Genomic DNA, 15,103 nt, shown 5'->3' on the forward strand with positions numbered 1-15,103 from the left:
CCGCGGCAGAAAAAGGTTGTAACCTTTTTTCGTATGTATGGCTCACCGCCTTGCTTAGAAATTCCGATCCCAAACTGTGGTCGTAAGCCGAGGACTGCCGGTACCCTAAAATTAAGTCACAGAACAACGGCTGCAAAATTCAGCCCCGGTTGCCAAAGGATCGTATCTTTGACTGCCTGATATTTGTAAACTGGAGGAGGAGAAATGTTTGAGCATTGCTGGTTTTTATGACTCCTGATATTTATGGGTCATTCGACAGACCCCTCGATATGGCCCATTAAAATCGGGTAGTGAATTGTTAGAACTGGGCATGATGCCACCTGCTCCTTTGGTTGACACTTTCCTTGCCAGCTGGAGTCGGTGTTTCTGGATAGTCTGTGCCTGGAGAGGGGATACACAAACACAAACTCACGCGTCACACCCTTGTTCTCCAAGGTAATAAAGCAATGATTAACTTCCCTGCCCTTTGTTTTACACTCAAGTCCTTGACGCAAAGCAGAACTGACAAATTCGTTTCTCAATGTAATCCGAAAGGAAAAAAATAAAATAAATATTGTAGGCCCTGAATCAAATGGTGTTCTCTCCCAGCTACGGACCCCAAAGAACGCAGCACACACAAAGTCCGTTCAAACCTTAGTTTACTGAATAAACCAGTCTTTTACAATAACGGTTGTTAATTAATTGCATTAACAGCCACCAAGAATTCAAAGAATAATAACTGAAAACTTACTATGGTTGGCAGAATGCCCAGAAGCAATTTGCAGGAAGCTGATAAGATAAGCAAGACAAGACACGAAGGTATGTGAACTAAGTTGTTCCCTACAAATTGCTTCAATGGGCGTTCTTCCTTAAATAGGCTAAGGGAGTGGCCAATTAGCCCCAAGCCTTACTCTCAAGGAGACCTCCTCCTGAGGAGCCACTCCTGCCTTTTGGTAGCTCTGCGCGCCCGTGCATTGAGAAGAGGCTCTTCCTCTTCTTCCTCTTCACTTAAGGGAGCTTCTGGAGGTTCTGAAGGCCCTGGCCGAATCCCCGCCTCTGGCACCACATCTTCTCCAGCCTCCTCACTGTCCGACTCGAGTGCCAGCTGCACAGGATGCTGGAGCAGCACCACACCAGCCTCCTCGCTGTCTGAATCGGCTACTAGCTGCACAGGCCGCGTATGGGCCACAACAAATGGCCCTGAGTACGTGTAAGTCAGGATTTCTCAACTGCTAAGGGGTTTGCTTAACGATGGCCTGTTTCGTCTTAACCCTGTTGTGGTTTGAGTCGTAAAATTAGACTAAGATTCACTTAACAACCAGCTTGTTCAGCGGTGGAAATTCTGGTCCCAGTTGTCGTCGTAAATCGAGGAGCACGTGCAATGAGTGGGGCGAGAGACTTAGAAGATACTCCCCCTAGTTCCTCGGGCTGTAAATGAGACCGGGGGGGTGGGGGATTTAAGCATGATGCCAGCCTGGTGGGCAAACCACATAAGAATCACAACCAGTTGAGCTAATTCGACTTAATTGGAAGGCTTCGTGACCAGAATCTCCCAAATCTTAAAAGTACAATTCTGAGCTTTTGCTCTGCTCGTTATCCTGCTGTGGGCTATACAGGTAGTCCTCGACTTACAACAGTTCGCTTACTGACCGTTTGAAGGGACCATTTTTCACACTTACGACTTGCAGCATCCCCATGGTCACGGGATCAAAATTCAAATCCTTGGCAACTGACTTGTATTTATGACGGTTGCAGTGTCCCCAGGCCCATTTGATGCCCTTTGGCGACCTTCTGACAAGCAAATTCAGAGGGGAAGGCAGGTTCATTTAACAACCGTGTTATTTAACTTATCATCTGCAGTGATTCACTTAACAACTGCGGCAAGAAAAGTCATAAAAGGGGGGCAAAACTCACTTAACTGTCTCGACTATGGAACTTTTGGGCTCAGTTGTGGTCGTAAATATAAGTAAGTATAAGTATAATTTTATTTCTATACCGCCCTTCTCCCGAAGGACTCAGGGCGGTGTACAGCCTATTTAAAAACACAAGACAAACATCAATTAAAAATTTAAAATTATTAAATTATTACATTGAGGTCTGCCCAATTAATCCAAGAATCTGGTCTTTTGAAAAAATGTCTAGGACAGTGGTTCTCAACTTATAGATCGTGACCCCTTTGGGGGTCGAACGACCCTTTCACAGGGGTCGCCTAAGACCATCAGAAAAAACATATTTTCAATGGTTTTAGGAATAATTTTATGGTTGGGGGTCACCACAACATGAGGAACTGTATTAAAGGGTCGCGGCATTAGGAAGGTTGAGACCCACTGGTCTAGGAAGTATTTCTATCACATTTCATTTTCTCCCTGTTTCATGAGGACAAGTTGAGATAAACCAAATTACAAGGGTGACAATACACCCTCGCTTACAATACACTTACAACTGGTCATTTAGCACTTGAGTCAAAGTTATGAAAGACCTACTTCCGGCTATTTATGACCTGGATTGAAAGTTCTGTCCATCAGGCTTCTACCCGTCATATCACTAAACTTTGTGCAATTGGCAACTCGACCACTGTTATCTTGCATACACGCCTGATTTTACAACCATTATTTATTTTTATTTTTTTATTTTATTTTGAATTTGTATACCACCCTTCTCCCTGAGGACTCAGGGTGGTGAACAGCCAAGTAAAAACATCAAGTACAAATATTAAAATACAGTTAAAATATATATATATAAATTTGGCCCCATTAATTAAAAACAATAAACAAAACACTTAAAAACACTTAAAAAATTAGGCCATGTCTTATGTCTTACGACCGTACTGGGCAGGCTCCTTTACGGTTATATATCAAGGTTGTATATATCAGACTCCGTTACGGTTGTATGTCAACTACCTGTACGGAGTTGGAACAGTTGGCTGCTTTATCTTTGCAGGTATACGACATCCCTCCCTCGGTCAGCAAGGATGTCCCAGATGGCCCCCTGAGGGAGGAGACCTACGACGTGCCCCCCGTCTTCTGCAAGGTGAAACCCTTCGACCCATCGCGTCATCCCTTCATCCTGGCTCCGCCTTTGGCGCCCCTGGCGGAGCCTCTCTTGCCCGAAGACGTCTACGATGTGCCTCCACCCGCCACTAAAGGGGTGTCAGAAGCTCAGGAGATCTATGACGTCCCACCAGGGTTGAGAAAACTGGCCAGCCAAGAGGTGTACGACGTGCCCCGTGAGCTGACGATCGTCAGTAAAGACGGAGAAGCCGACTACATCTACGACGTTCCCCCGCAGGCCGATCGGGCTGATGGCAAGCGGCTTTCGGCTTCCAGCACGGGCAGCACCCGCAGCAATCTTTCCAATTCTTCTCTGGACACGGTGCCCGTTCGGGAAGCTCCGGACAAGGAGTTGCTCCTCGATCAGGACGTTGCGATGGAGACGCTGGCCCGGCTCCAGAGCAACGTTAATACGGCTGTCTCGTCTCTCATGTCTTTCATCAGTGGCAGCTGGCGCAGCCCCGAGAGGATGGAGGTCCACGCGGGACACATCCGGGGGGCAGCGGAGAGCATCAAGGGGTCCCTCAGGGAACTGCTGGAATTTGCTCGTGGGGTGGTGGGCAGTGCCGCCCAGGCCTCCGACCGCTCTCTCTATTCCAAGCTCAGCAAGCAGGTGCAGAAGATGGAGGAGGTGTACCAGGCGCTACTACGGCACAGCCAGGCCTTGGAGGGTTGCGGCTGGGCCCCTAGCGCCCTGGTGGCCAGCAAGCCGGGGGCACCGGATGACCTCGAGCACCTGGTCATGTACTCGCGGGGGGTGCCTGACGACACCAAGCAGCTGGCCTCCTTCCTGCATGGCAATGCCTCATTGCTCTTCAGACGGACCAGGGGCTCCCCGGCCTCCTCGGGGGAGGGCGGCCACCCCCACGGCACACCCTCTGAGAAGGCCAGCAACATCCAGTCGCGCCCCTTGCCTTCTCCGCCCAAATTCCTGGCCCAGGACTCACCCGACGGGCAGTATGAGAACAGCGAGGGCGGCTGGATGGAAGATTACGACTACGTGCACCTCCAGGTGGGCTTGGCCTTGGGGCAGGAGGGATGGGAGGGAAGGGCAAATCGGGGAGGGGGAGAAGTCTTCCCCCTCACACACTTGAAAATGCATTCACAACAGGGTGATCGTGTCTGGTAGTTTCATGCTGCATGACAAATTGGTAATTTCTGGCAGTTTCTGGCGGATCTTGGCTCATCTCAAACGATCTGGTTAGCAGGGTGGATAAAAATCAATGATTTTTTAAAAAAATCAAAAAAATCAGATTTTTTTTATTTAAATTGGATTTTTTTGATTTTTATCGAATTAATTTTAATAAAAAACTTTTGGGGTAAAAATCTATCGTAAGATAGTTTTCTATTTAAGATACATAAATAATTTAGTTTATTCAGCATGAAATGGAGCTTAGTTATGTAGCGTGAGGCTGTATATTCTGCAACACTGGGACTATCGGTGAGTCAACAGTGGGTCAAAGGAGTATTAATTAATTAATTAATTTTATTTTACTTCTATACCGCCCTTCTCCCGAAGGACTCAGGTCCGTGTACAGCCTAATTAAAAACACAAAGACAGACAATATTTAAAAATAATTAAAATTATTAAATAATAGGCCCAATTTATAAAACCCCAAATTTAAAATCCCATTTAAAACCAATTAAAATCTTTATATTGATAGCCCAGCCTGGTGGAACAACATGGTTTTGAGGGCACAGCGAAATACACATAGCAGAGATGACAGTTGCTCTTTAAAAATTATGATTTAAATCGAGTTGATTTAAATCAAGCCTTTTTACTAGTGATTTAAATCATGATTTAAATTGTGATTTAAATCAAACTCGATTTAAATCAAATCCACCCTGCTGGTTAGTGCTTGGATGGAGACAACAGAAAAGCCAGGTCTATAGACTAGGAAGCTGGAAACTCTTCCCAGAAGAAGACAAACTTCTTCCGTAGAATTCCTGAGGAAACTACACCAGGATGTCCGTCCATTCACAGCTGAACATGTTGTGAAAACTTACTGACAATCTTAACATTGTCTGAACCAGACTATGACATTAAGCGATAATGCGACCAGGTTTTTTTTAAGCATTTTAGGCAAATACAGTTTCGGTTCCAACCTGGGGATCGGATTTCAGATCTTAGATGACCCTAACCTTGATTCCTACTTCAAAACTGGCCTCTGCTGTTGGAAGGCTAAAACGCTGGTTAGGATCAAGTTGATCGATTGATTTGACAGGTCTCCTTTTCATCATGGATTTTAAAAGAGTCTAGGAAAAAGAGATGAAATAGCAAAACCAAACCAAAACGTTCCAAGGGGCAGGATGTTAACAATGTTAAAAGTTGGGGAAATAGCTTTATATCAAAAAAGTTTTCACCTAGTGCCAAAAGTTGGCACTGATAATCCTAGAAAGGAATTCAGTCAGTTGTACATCACAACTGGGAAGACTTCCTTTGTGGCTCCCAGGGGGGTCTTTTGGGGAGGAAGGGGCACGGGTGCAGCCGCCATCTTCATATTTTGATAGCCTACCTCCCTCCCTCCCCCCACCCCACCATTAGGGCTATCACCACCAACGGTCCTTGGAGACAATCTCCGAAAGGTGACCGTGATATGCCTCCTAAATGTACATTTGAGGACTTCATAATATGTTTCATAAAAGCTAACTTTTGCTGGGCATTCTTTGCATTCTGAGCAAAGCATCCCAACAGCAACATTTGCCACCTAATAACTCCCTACTTAAGAAAGTCTACTCTACATTTTTTATGTAATTTCCTTAAAGATGGGCAGTTTGGAAAGTCATTTATTTTGAGATAGCATCAAAGCTTGACATATAGTTTGTAAATCATCCTTCAAAACCAGATTTTGCAGGGTGGCTCACAATATGTAGCGGTTTTTGGACTATTCGCTTCTGTTTTGCTTACCTGTGCTGCATTAGGATTAGAATGAATGAGCTGGAAGGGACCTTGGAGGTCATCTAGTCCAACCCCCACCCAAGCAGGAGACCCTACACCGTTTCTGGCAGAGGGCAGTCCAGTCTCTTCTTGAAAGCCTCCAGGGATGAAGCTCCCACAACTTCCGAAGGCAACTTCTGTTCTATGGGTTGATTGTTCTCACTGTCAGAAAGTTCCTCCTTATTTCCAGGTTGAATCTCCCCTTGATGAGTTTCCATCTATTATTCCTTGTTTGGCCTTCGGGTGCTTTGGAGAATAGCTTGACCCCCTCTTCTTTGTGACAACCCCTCAGATATTGGAAGACTGCTATCCTGTCTCCCCTGGTCCTTCTCTTCACTAGACCAGCCCTGCCCAGTTCCTGCAACCGTTCATCCTATGTTTTAGCCTCCAGGCCTTTGATCATCTTAGTTGCTCTGCGCTGTGGTCATTCAGTCCAGTTTTTTGGATCTGCAGAAGACACTGAGGCAGCCATCAGCTAACGAAAAGTGCTGGATTTACACAATAACTAGACTAAAATGCAGCCGGATGGTTGATCATTCAGTATGAAAAGAAAACAAACCAGTATATAGATTCCAAGACATTGGTGTTCAAAATTGTGATTTTTAATTTCCCGATTAACAATAGGTGAATTTTAATCAGCCTCACAAATTTCAGCAATGCATTTATTACCTCTTCCAAAAACTATGCCACCCACAACCCAATTCTGATGTAATGTACATTAAATTTATATTAAATGACATTCACTTTCTGATGTGGCCTGGTCCATATTTTGCATTACAGACCTGTGGCAGGCCATGAGAAACCAAGTGACATTTTCAGTCCATAAAAGTGGGATGAGAAGCTACTGGCTTAGTTTTACCTGTGAATATGATCAGTATGAATTTCCCTCTGAATGCACACTTTCCATGGCTGGCTGGGGAATTCTGGGAGTTGAAATCCACACATCTTAAGATAACCAACCGTGAGAAACACAGCTCTCTAGAATTTTGATAATTTAAACCTTTAATGATAAAGAACAAGAAGTAGCTGATAACGATATTAAATATGATTTCTACAATGTGAATTTTGATAAGCATAAAGTTATTTTTTTGCAATGCTTAATTCAGAGGAGCAGAATTAAGGCCTAATTCTAGTCCCACTCCATCTGCAGACACTCCTTGGAGACTTTGCGACAGTTCCTCTCTCCCTCCTTGCAGGGGTGTTGATGCCGGATAAATAGGGGTGTTCCCAGCATCCAGTTTTGCTCACTACACTGTAAAAAAAGATGTTGAGGCTCTAGAAAGAGTGCAGAGAAGAGCAACAAAGAGGATTAGGGGGCTGGAGACTAAAACATACGATGAACGGTTACAGGAACTGGGCATGGCTAGTCTAGGGAAGAGAAGGACCAGGGGAGACAGGAGAGCAGTCTTCCAATATTTGAGGGGCTGCCACAGAGAGGAGGAAGGGGGCTCAAGCTATTCTCCAAAGCACCCGAAGGCCAGACAAGGAATAATGGATGGAAACTGATCAAGGAGAGATTCAACCTGGAAATGAGGAGGAATTTTCTGACAGTGAGAACAATCAACCCATGGAACAGAAGTTGCCTTCGGAAGTTGTGGGAGCTTCATCGCTGGAAGCTTTCAAGAAGAGACTGGGCTGCCCTCTGTCAGAAATGGTGTAGGGTCTCCTGCTTGGACTAGATGACCTACAAGGTCCCTTCCAACTCTGTTAATCTGTTAATGTCAATTTTATGAATTAGTCTCTTCTAACCGTGGGGTGCTGGTCTTCTCTTGGTACAATAGTCTTCTTTGGAATTCCGGTATGTGCCACCATGTCCGCGGGCCCCATTTCTCCTCTCCTGGGAGGCTTTGGGGAGCTGCCTTGAGGTCTGCAGAGGGGGCTAATTTTCCCAAGGGAGCCACATGAGGCTGCCGACTGACTGAAGGGCCCAACTTGACTTTTTCTCCCACCTCCTGTGGCCTGCTTATTTTCATTTGACTTCTAATTTCCAGTTGACCTCAGGTGGGCCAGACGGGGACAGCCAAAGGGCCAGAAGTGGCTCCGGGCTGGGGGGTGGGCTGTGAAATGCCCAGATCTTCCACTAACTTCTTTCTTCTCCCCCCCCCCCACATTTTTAATTAAGTTATAAGGTATTATAGACAGGGCTGGTATTCACTTACTTTCCCTACGGTTCGCAAATGTGAGCGCGCAGGTGCGAGCACTGGCTTCACTCACACGCATGTGCCCGGCCTTCCACACATGCACCCAGCTTCAAAAACATGCCTAAATAGGATGGCATAGAGCCGGGGCAGGTGGGCAGGCTCACCTGCTATTTCCGCTACCAGTTGGCGAACTGGTAGCGGACCTCTGATTATAGAATACAAAATACAAAAGCAAATTAAAGGACAATGAGGGCAGAGGTGGGTTTCAGCAGGTTCTGACTGGTTCGGGAGAACTGGTAGTGGAAATTTTGAGTAGTTCGGAGAACTGGTAGTAAAAATGCTGACTGGCCCCACCCCCATCTATTCTCTGCCTCCCGAGTCCCAGCTGATCGGGAAGAAATGGGGATTTTGCAGTAACCTTCTCCTGCCATGCCCACCAAGCCACACCCACAGAACCAGTAGTAAAAAAATTTGAAACCCACCACTGAATGAGGGGGAAGAAAAGGGGGAAGGAAAAAGAAGCATTGACTTCCGACTCTGTTGCAATAGAATAAGGCATTAGCATCAAATCACAGCTTTTTGCTTTTCCATAATAGTTATGAACACGTCATTTCTATAAAGATCTATCAGTGTAATCTATGAAACCCAAAATCAAAGTTTCATTCTTTTCCACATCAAGCACAAAGTTCAGAAACGGTTTCCATGTGAAAACAAAAGTACGTATGTTCTTTTCTTTAATCAGAGTGGTCAGTTTTGCCATTTCAGCCCCAACTCGGTCAACGTCTGCAGCCATTCGTCCACGGTTCTTGTTAGTTGCGAAGTCGTGTCCAATCCATCACGACCCCATGGACAACATTCCTCCAGGCCTTCCTCTCCTCTACCATCCCCCGGAGTCCATTGAAGCTCACGCCGACTGCTTCAATGACTCCATCCAGGCACCTCGTTCTCTGTCGTCCCCTTCTTCTTTTGCCCTCAATCTTTCCCAGCATTGGGCTCTTCTCCAGGGAGTCCTTCCTTCGCATCAGGTGGGCAAAGTATTTGAGTTTCCTCTTCAGGATCCGGCCTTCTAAAGAGCAGTCAGGGTTGATCTCCTCTAGGAGTGACTGGTTGGATCGCCTTGCAGTTCAAGGGACTCGCAGGAGTCTTCATCCTGCACCAAAGTTCAAAGGCCTCAGTTCTTTTGCCCTCAGTCTTTCCCATCATTAGGTTCTTCTCCAGGGACTCCTTCCTTCTCATCAGGTGGCCAAAGTATCTGAGTTTCGTCTTCAGGATCTGGCCTTCTAAAGAGCCATTCGTCCATGTGGGACTTCCACTAACCTCTTTTGTTGTGTCTCGATTAGGGGAAGGAGGAGTTTGAGAAGACCCAGAAAGAGCTGCTGGAACGAGGCAACATCATTCGGCAAGGCAAAGGGCAGCTGGAGCAGCAGCAGGTCTGTAGGGGAATATTCTCTCTGACACACAAATACACACACACACCCACACACACACCAAGCTTACGGCCATCTCCTCTGGCTCACAACCCTCCCGTTAAGTCTTCACCTGTTTTGCAAAGAGCAATTTCTGGGTGAGACAAAGACGAAAAAAAGAAAGAAAGTGATTTGTAGTCCTTCGGTCGCAATTCTTTCTCAACAGGTAGTCCTCAACTTATGATGGGTCATTGAATGACCGTTCAAAGTTACAACGGATTTCAAAAAGGCTACTGATGACTCATCCTCAAATTTATGACTGCTGCCCGCCCTCCATAGTTCTATTATCACATTTTGGGTGCTTGGCAACTGACTCACATTTACAATTGGTTGTAGGATCATAAAATCGAGTCCGGTCATGTGGTACCTCAATTTACAACTGCAATGACTTACAACCAAAATTCCAGGTTGTGAGTTGTAAATCTAGGATGACCTGTACTTATGTAAGAGTTTGACCTATTTCCAAAACAATAAGTGTGGGGTTGTTGTGTAGCCTTCTTTGGTGTAAAAAAATGTGTTGGATCAGCCTAATGCAGTACTGCAGGCTACTTCTGCTGACTGCATTAGGCTACAGTTCGGCAGTTCGATTCTCACAGGCTCCAGGTTGACTCAGCCTTCCGTCCTTCCGAAGTTGGTAAAATGAGGACCCAGATTATTGGTGGCAAGAGGCTGATTCTGTAAACTGCTTAGAGAGGACTGTAAAGAACTGTGAAGCGGTATATAAGTCTAAGTGCTATTGCTCTTCCTTCCTTCCTTCTTCCCCCCTTCCTTCCTTTCCTCCCTCCATTCCTTCTTTCCTTCCTCCCTCCTTTCCTCCTTCCCTCTACCTTCCATCCTTCCGAGGTCGGTAAAATGAGGACTCAGATTGTTGGGGGCAATATGCTGACTCTGTAAACTGCTTAGAGAGGACTGCAAAGCACTATGAAGCTGTATATAAATCTAAGTGCTATTGCTATTGCTAATCAGCAGGAATCTTCGTGTCACTTTGCGATTTTTCAGTTGGCAATTTTATAATTATCATTAATTACGGCATCTCCTGCCTTTCTGCCAGCAGTTTGCTACCGTATTTCCCTGAAAATAAGACTGGGTCTTATATTAATTTTTGCTCCAAAAATTGCATGAAGGCTTATTTTCTGGTTAGGTCTTATTTTCAGGGAAATATGATACTAAGTGCATCCATCTGGCTGATGATCTTAACTGGGGCTTATTTCTGGGGTAGGGCTCATATTACGAGCACCCTGAAAACGTTTTGCTAGGGCTTATTTTCTGGTTAGGTCTTATTTTTGGGGAAACACAGTAGCTGAGGTTAGTTGAAATACCACATGCCTAATGATCTTAAGGACCAACTTAATTAACTCCTGTATGAACTGATAATTGCAGCTTTTGCAGAGAGCCAGGGTGGGTAGAGAATGGCTTGGCTTTCCTTTAAGTCTGCATTCAGCCCAGAAGACAGGCTGATGTTCACCCTTTTCCTTTGTCCACAGCTGAAGCAATTTGAGCGACTGGAACAGGAGGTCACCCGCCCTATCGACAATGACCTGTCCAACTGGACACCCCCACAACACTACCCCCACGTGCGGGGCAGCGGCACAGCCCTGGGGCCCTCCGACCGGCAGCTGCTGCTCTTCTACCTGGAACAGTGTGAGGCCAACCTCACAACGTTGACCAACGCCGTGGACGCCTTCTTCACCGCCGTGAACACTAATCAGCCCCCCAAGATCTTCGTGGCACACAGCAAATTCGTCATCCTGAGCGCCCACAAGCTGGTCTTCATCGGGGACACTCTGTCTCGCCAGGCGAAGGCCCCAGAGGTCCGCCAAAAAGTCACCCATTACAGCAACCTTCTCTGCGACATGCTCAAAGAGATCGTGGCCAGCACCAAGACAGCTGCCCTCCAGTACCCATCCCCGGCTGCTGCCAAAGACATGGTGGAACGGGTTCACGAGTTGGCAAACAGCACTCAGCAGTTCCAGATGGTCTTGGGGCAACTGACTGCCCTGTGAAGAAGCGGAGATGTTCTTGGAGGAGTGAATGGACTGTAAATATTTTGCCCGGTTCACCTGCCTGCTGAAGAAGGGTTGAGGGGGGGGGGACACTGACTTCTCCTTCCTTGGTAGACACAGACCATGTCAGTCCTGGATCCCTGACACCCCCCCCCACTCCCCCACAAGTCTTGCTGCAGCCAAGAAGCCGGTCTCATCCCTTGCAACGATTGTAGAGGGCAAATAATTATATTTTCCTGTTTGATTCCAGAACTGTTTGGCTAATGATCGCTATTTAAATCAAATAAAGAAACTTACAATCCAGTGTGTTGGGGCCTAAGAGAGACTCTTCTCCATGGGGCATGAGTGAATGTGAAAGAGAGGTGTGTATAGGGGGAGGTGTTGGCTTGTCTGCCCCCAGTTTGAGTTTTCCTAAGTGATCGGGAAGAGGTGGAGGCAGTGGTGAAATCTGAACTGGTTTGCTACCAGTTTGCTGGCCACACATGTGCAGTACGCGCCAAAAGGAGGCTTCGGAAGGTAAGTAGAACAGCGAGGGGGGAGATCAGCTGTGCCGCACGATTTAGCAGGATTTCCTGCTTTCTAGCAAACTAAACCCCGCAGCACAGCTGATCGTCGGAAATACCGGTTCAGAGGAACCGGTAGCTTTTTTAACTTTTTGATCACTACCAATTCGCCCGAACCGGAGCGAACGGTAGCATTTCACCCTTGGGTGGAGGGTCCTCTGAGGGTTTCTGAGCTGATACTGTTGGTTGGCAGCTTCTTTCCCTGGGCTTCCTGACTTGGAGAAGACAAAGCCAGCAGCCTTGGTGCTTGGACATTCCCTGCCAAAGTTTCAGAGCACATTCTCCCCAGTTTCATCCAGGCTTTAAAAACCTCCCTTGATGTAAAACCAGTCTTCCCCCTGAATTGAAGTCTGCCTCGACAGACCTCTTCAAAGAAAGGATTTTCAAAAGACAGTTGGGAAGAGACAGAGAGAGGGGGAAAGGGAAAGAAAAAGAAAGAAAGAGACAGGGAGGGAGGGAGAAGTTCTCTTTGTAGCTGGCCTACCTCGGGTTACTTCTTGAAACCAGCTGCAGTCTATTTTTTTTATTTATTTATTTATTTATTTATTTATTTATTTATTTATTTATTTATTTATTTATTTATTTTTATTTTTATTTTTATATGCCGCCCTTCTCTGGAGACTCAGGGCGGCTTACAATGCGTTAAGCAATAGCCTTCATACTTTGTATATTTTTATACAAAGTCAGCTTATTGCCCCCACAAACCGGGTCCTCATTTTACCCACCTTAGAAAGGATGGAAGGCTGAGTCGACCTTGAGCCTGGTGAGAATTGAACAGGCAGTAATTGCAGGCAGCGGGATGTTAAATGCTGCCTTAGTAGGAGGCATTAGCCTCCTACGCCACTCAGGCTCCTTGTCTAGGACAGTGATGGTGAACCTTTTTAGCACCGAGTACTGAAAAGGTCACGCATGTGCTCATCAGGGCCATGCTCCAGAAAAGCCAAACTTCCAGGTTGTAGCGTGCATGTACACTCGACAATCAGCTGGCCAGAGCATATGCGCAGGCCAGTTTTCGGCACTGCTGCACCTGCGAAAGGATCATGTTCCGGAAAAGCCAAACTTCCAGGATCTAGCACGCATGTGCGCCCAACAATCAGCTGGCCAGCGCATATGCACAGGCTGGTTTTCAGCACTGCCGCATGCTCGAAGGACAGCTGATCGTTGTGCGCACATGCACACCAGAAACCCGGAAGACAAACAGGCAAGGCTGCGCGTGCCGGGTGACATGGCTTCACGTGCCACTTTGGGCACGTGTGCCATAGGTTCACCATCACGGATCTAGGACCTTAAGGCTTTCTCTAACAATGAGAAGCTGTGAGGGACAACCCGTAATAAACCTGAAGCACGAGTTTTGGCAGGCTTACATCTCTTACATCTCCAGAGCATTTGCTCCTTAGGGAACACATTTATTTTGTTAATTTATATCTTCTCGAGGAGCTTCATTCAGCCAGTCCCTCCTCAACAACCTCCTCACTCCTCCTTACCACAACTCTGTTAGGCCAAGAGTTCTCACCCATTGAACTTCTGTAACAGGGTGGATTTTGCGTTCTCACCCAACTCGTGGAGGCTGGAAAACATCAGCTACAAATGAAGACTTTTGTAGGGCCCCGGGGTAGAATTCCATCACTTAAGGCCAGTTAATTAAATTATATTGAAGGTGTCCCAGGATTAATGAGATAGCTTGGATTTTCTGTAGGTATCCTTAATTGTTGTGTTATTGATTGCACTGATCTCTTCTTCTGGACCCATTTATCTTAACCTTGAAGGTTTCAGATGAATTCCACTCCTCCGCAAAGCCAGAACATCTGGATGGAGATTCTGCCATAGTCAATGATGGGCAAGAACATCTACTAGCTCAGCCCAAATTTTTTAGGCAGAGATGTCAATTTTGTAGAGCTGGCCTGGGGGGAAAAAACAGCCCTGAAGAAAATTCACCTTCTTTGAGCTGGTTGTGCCACTTGGCCAAGCTGGAAATTGCCTTCCCAAAACAGCTGGGCCTGAGGGACTGAAAGCCTATTCAGCCAAAGCTGGAAGACAAACTAGTTGCTTGAAAATGAGCGGTTCTGATGTTCCCAGTCAGAGGTGGGTTTCAGCAGGTTCTGACCAGTTCTGGAGAACCGGTAGTGGAAATTTTGAGTAGTTCGGAGAAACTACTCAAAAACTACTCAGTAAAAATTCTGACTGGCCCTGCCCCCATCTATTCTGTGCCTCCCGAGTCCCAGCTGATCAGAAGGAAATGGGGATTTTGCAGTAACCTTCCCCTGGAGTTGGGAGGGAATGGAGATTTTACAGCATCCTTCCCCTGCCACGCCTACCAAGCCACACCCACAGAACCAGGAGTAGAAAAATTTGGATTTCACCACTGCCTGAATCATTAGTCAAGAGCCCTGGTGGCGCGGCAGACTAAAGCACTGTTATTAACATCAGCTGCCTGCAATTACTGCAAGTTCAAATCTCACCAGGCTCAAGGTTGACTCAGCCTTCCATCCTTTCTAAGGTAGGTAAAATGAGGACCCGGTTTGTGGGGGCAATAAGCTGACTTCGTATAAAATATACAAAAGTATCAAGGCTGTTGCTTAACACATTGTAAGCCGCCCTGAGTCTCCAGAGAAAGGCGGCATATAAATCAAATTTAAAATTTTTTTTTAATAAATTAGTGATCCCTCTACCTAACCACCTGATTTTGACCTGCCTCATATTCTGGTCAAAACTGAATAAACGTTGATACTGGAAGAAGTGCCTCTGTCCTGTATCACTGGGGATGGAAAGATTCCCCTCGTTGCTACTGGGGTGCTGATATGCAAACCATTAAACCGGGGGTGAAATGCTACCGGTTCAGACCGGTTCGGGCGAACCAGTAGTAAAAAAATGCTACCGGTTCATCCGAACAGGTATTTCCGACAATCAGCTGTTGCACACGATTTATATTCGCTAGAAAGCAGGAAATCCTGTTTTCTAGCGAA

At 46.3% G+C, this 15,103-nt stretch overlaps 1 protein-coding gene across 1 annotated transcript in view; it reads left to right on the forward strand.

Annotated features, from left to right (window-relative positions):
* BCAR1 (BCAR1 scaffold protein, Cas family member) overlaps positions 1–11,880 on the forward strand; it is a 63,421-nt gene extending 51,541 nt beyond the window's left edge. Inside the window, exons 5-7 of the mRNA XM_034425532.3 lie at positions 2,920–4,041; positions 9,449–9,538; positions 11,059–11,880. Coding sequence (XP_034281423.2) covers positions 2,920–4,041; positions 9,449–9,538; positions 11,059–11,577 — 1,731 coding nt within the window. The 3' untranslated portion in view covers positions 11,578–11,880. The remainder of the gene's footprint in view (positions 1–2,919; positions 4,042–9,448; positions 9,539–11,058) is intronic.
* The last annotated feature ends 3,223 nt before the right edge of the window (positions 11,881–15,103 follow it).

The sequence above is a fragment of the Pantherophis guttatus genome, chromosome 11 (assembly GCF_059756535.1).
Source record: "Pantherophis guttatus breed Tessera chromosome 11, ASM5975653v1, whole genome shotgun sequence".
NCBI classification, from domain to species: Eukaryota; Metazoa; Chordata; class Lepidosauria; order Squamata; family Colubridae; genus Pantherophis; species Pantherophis guttatus.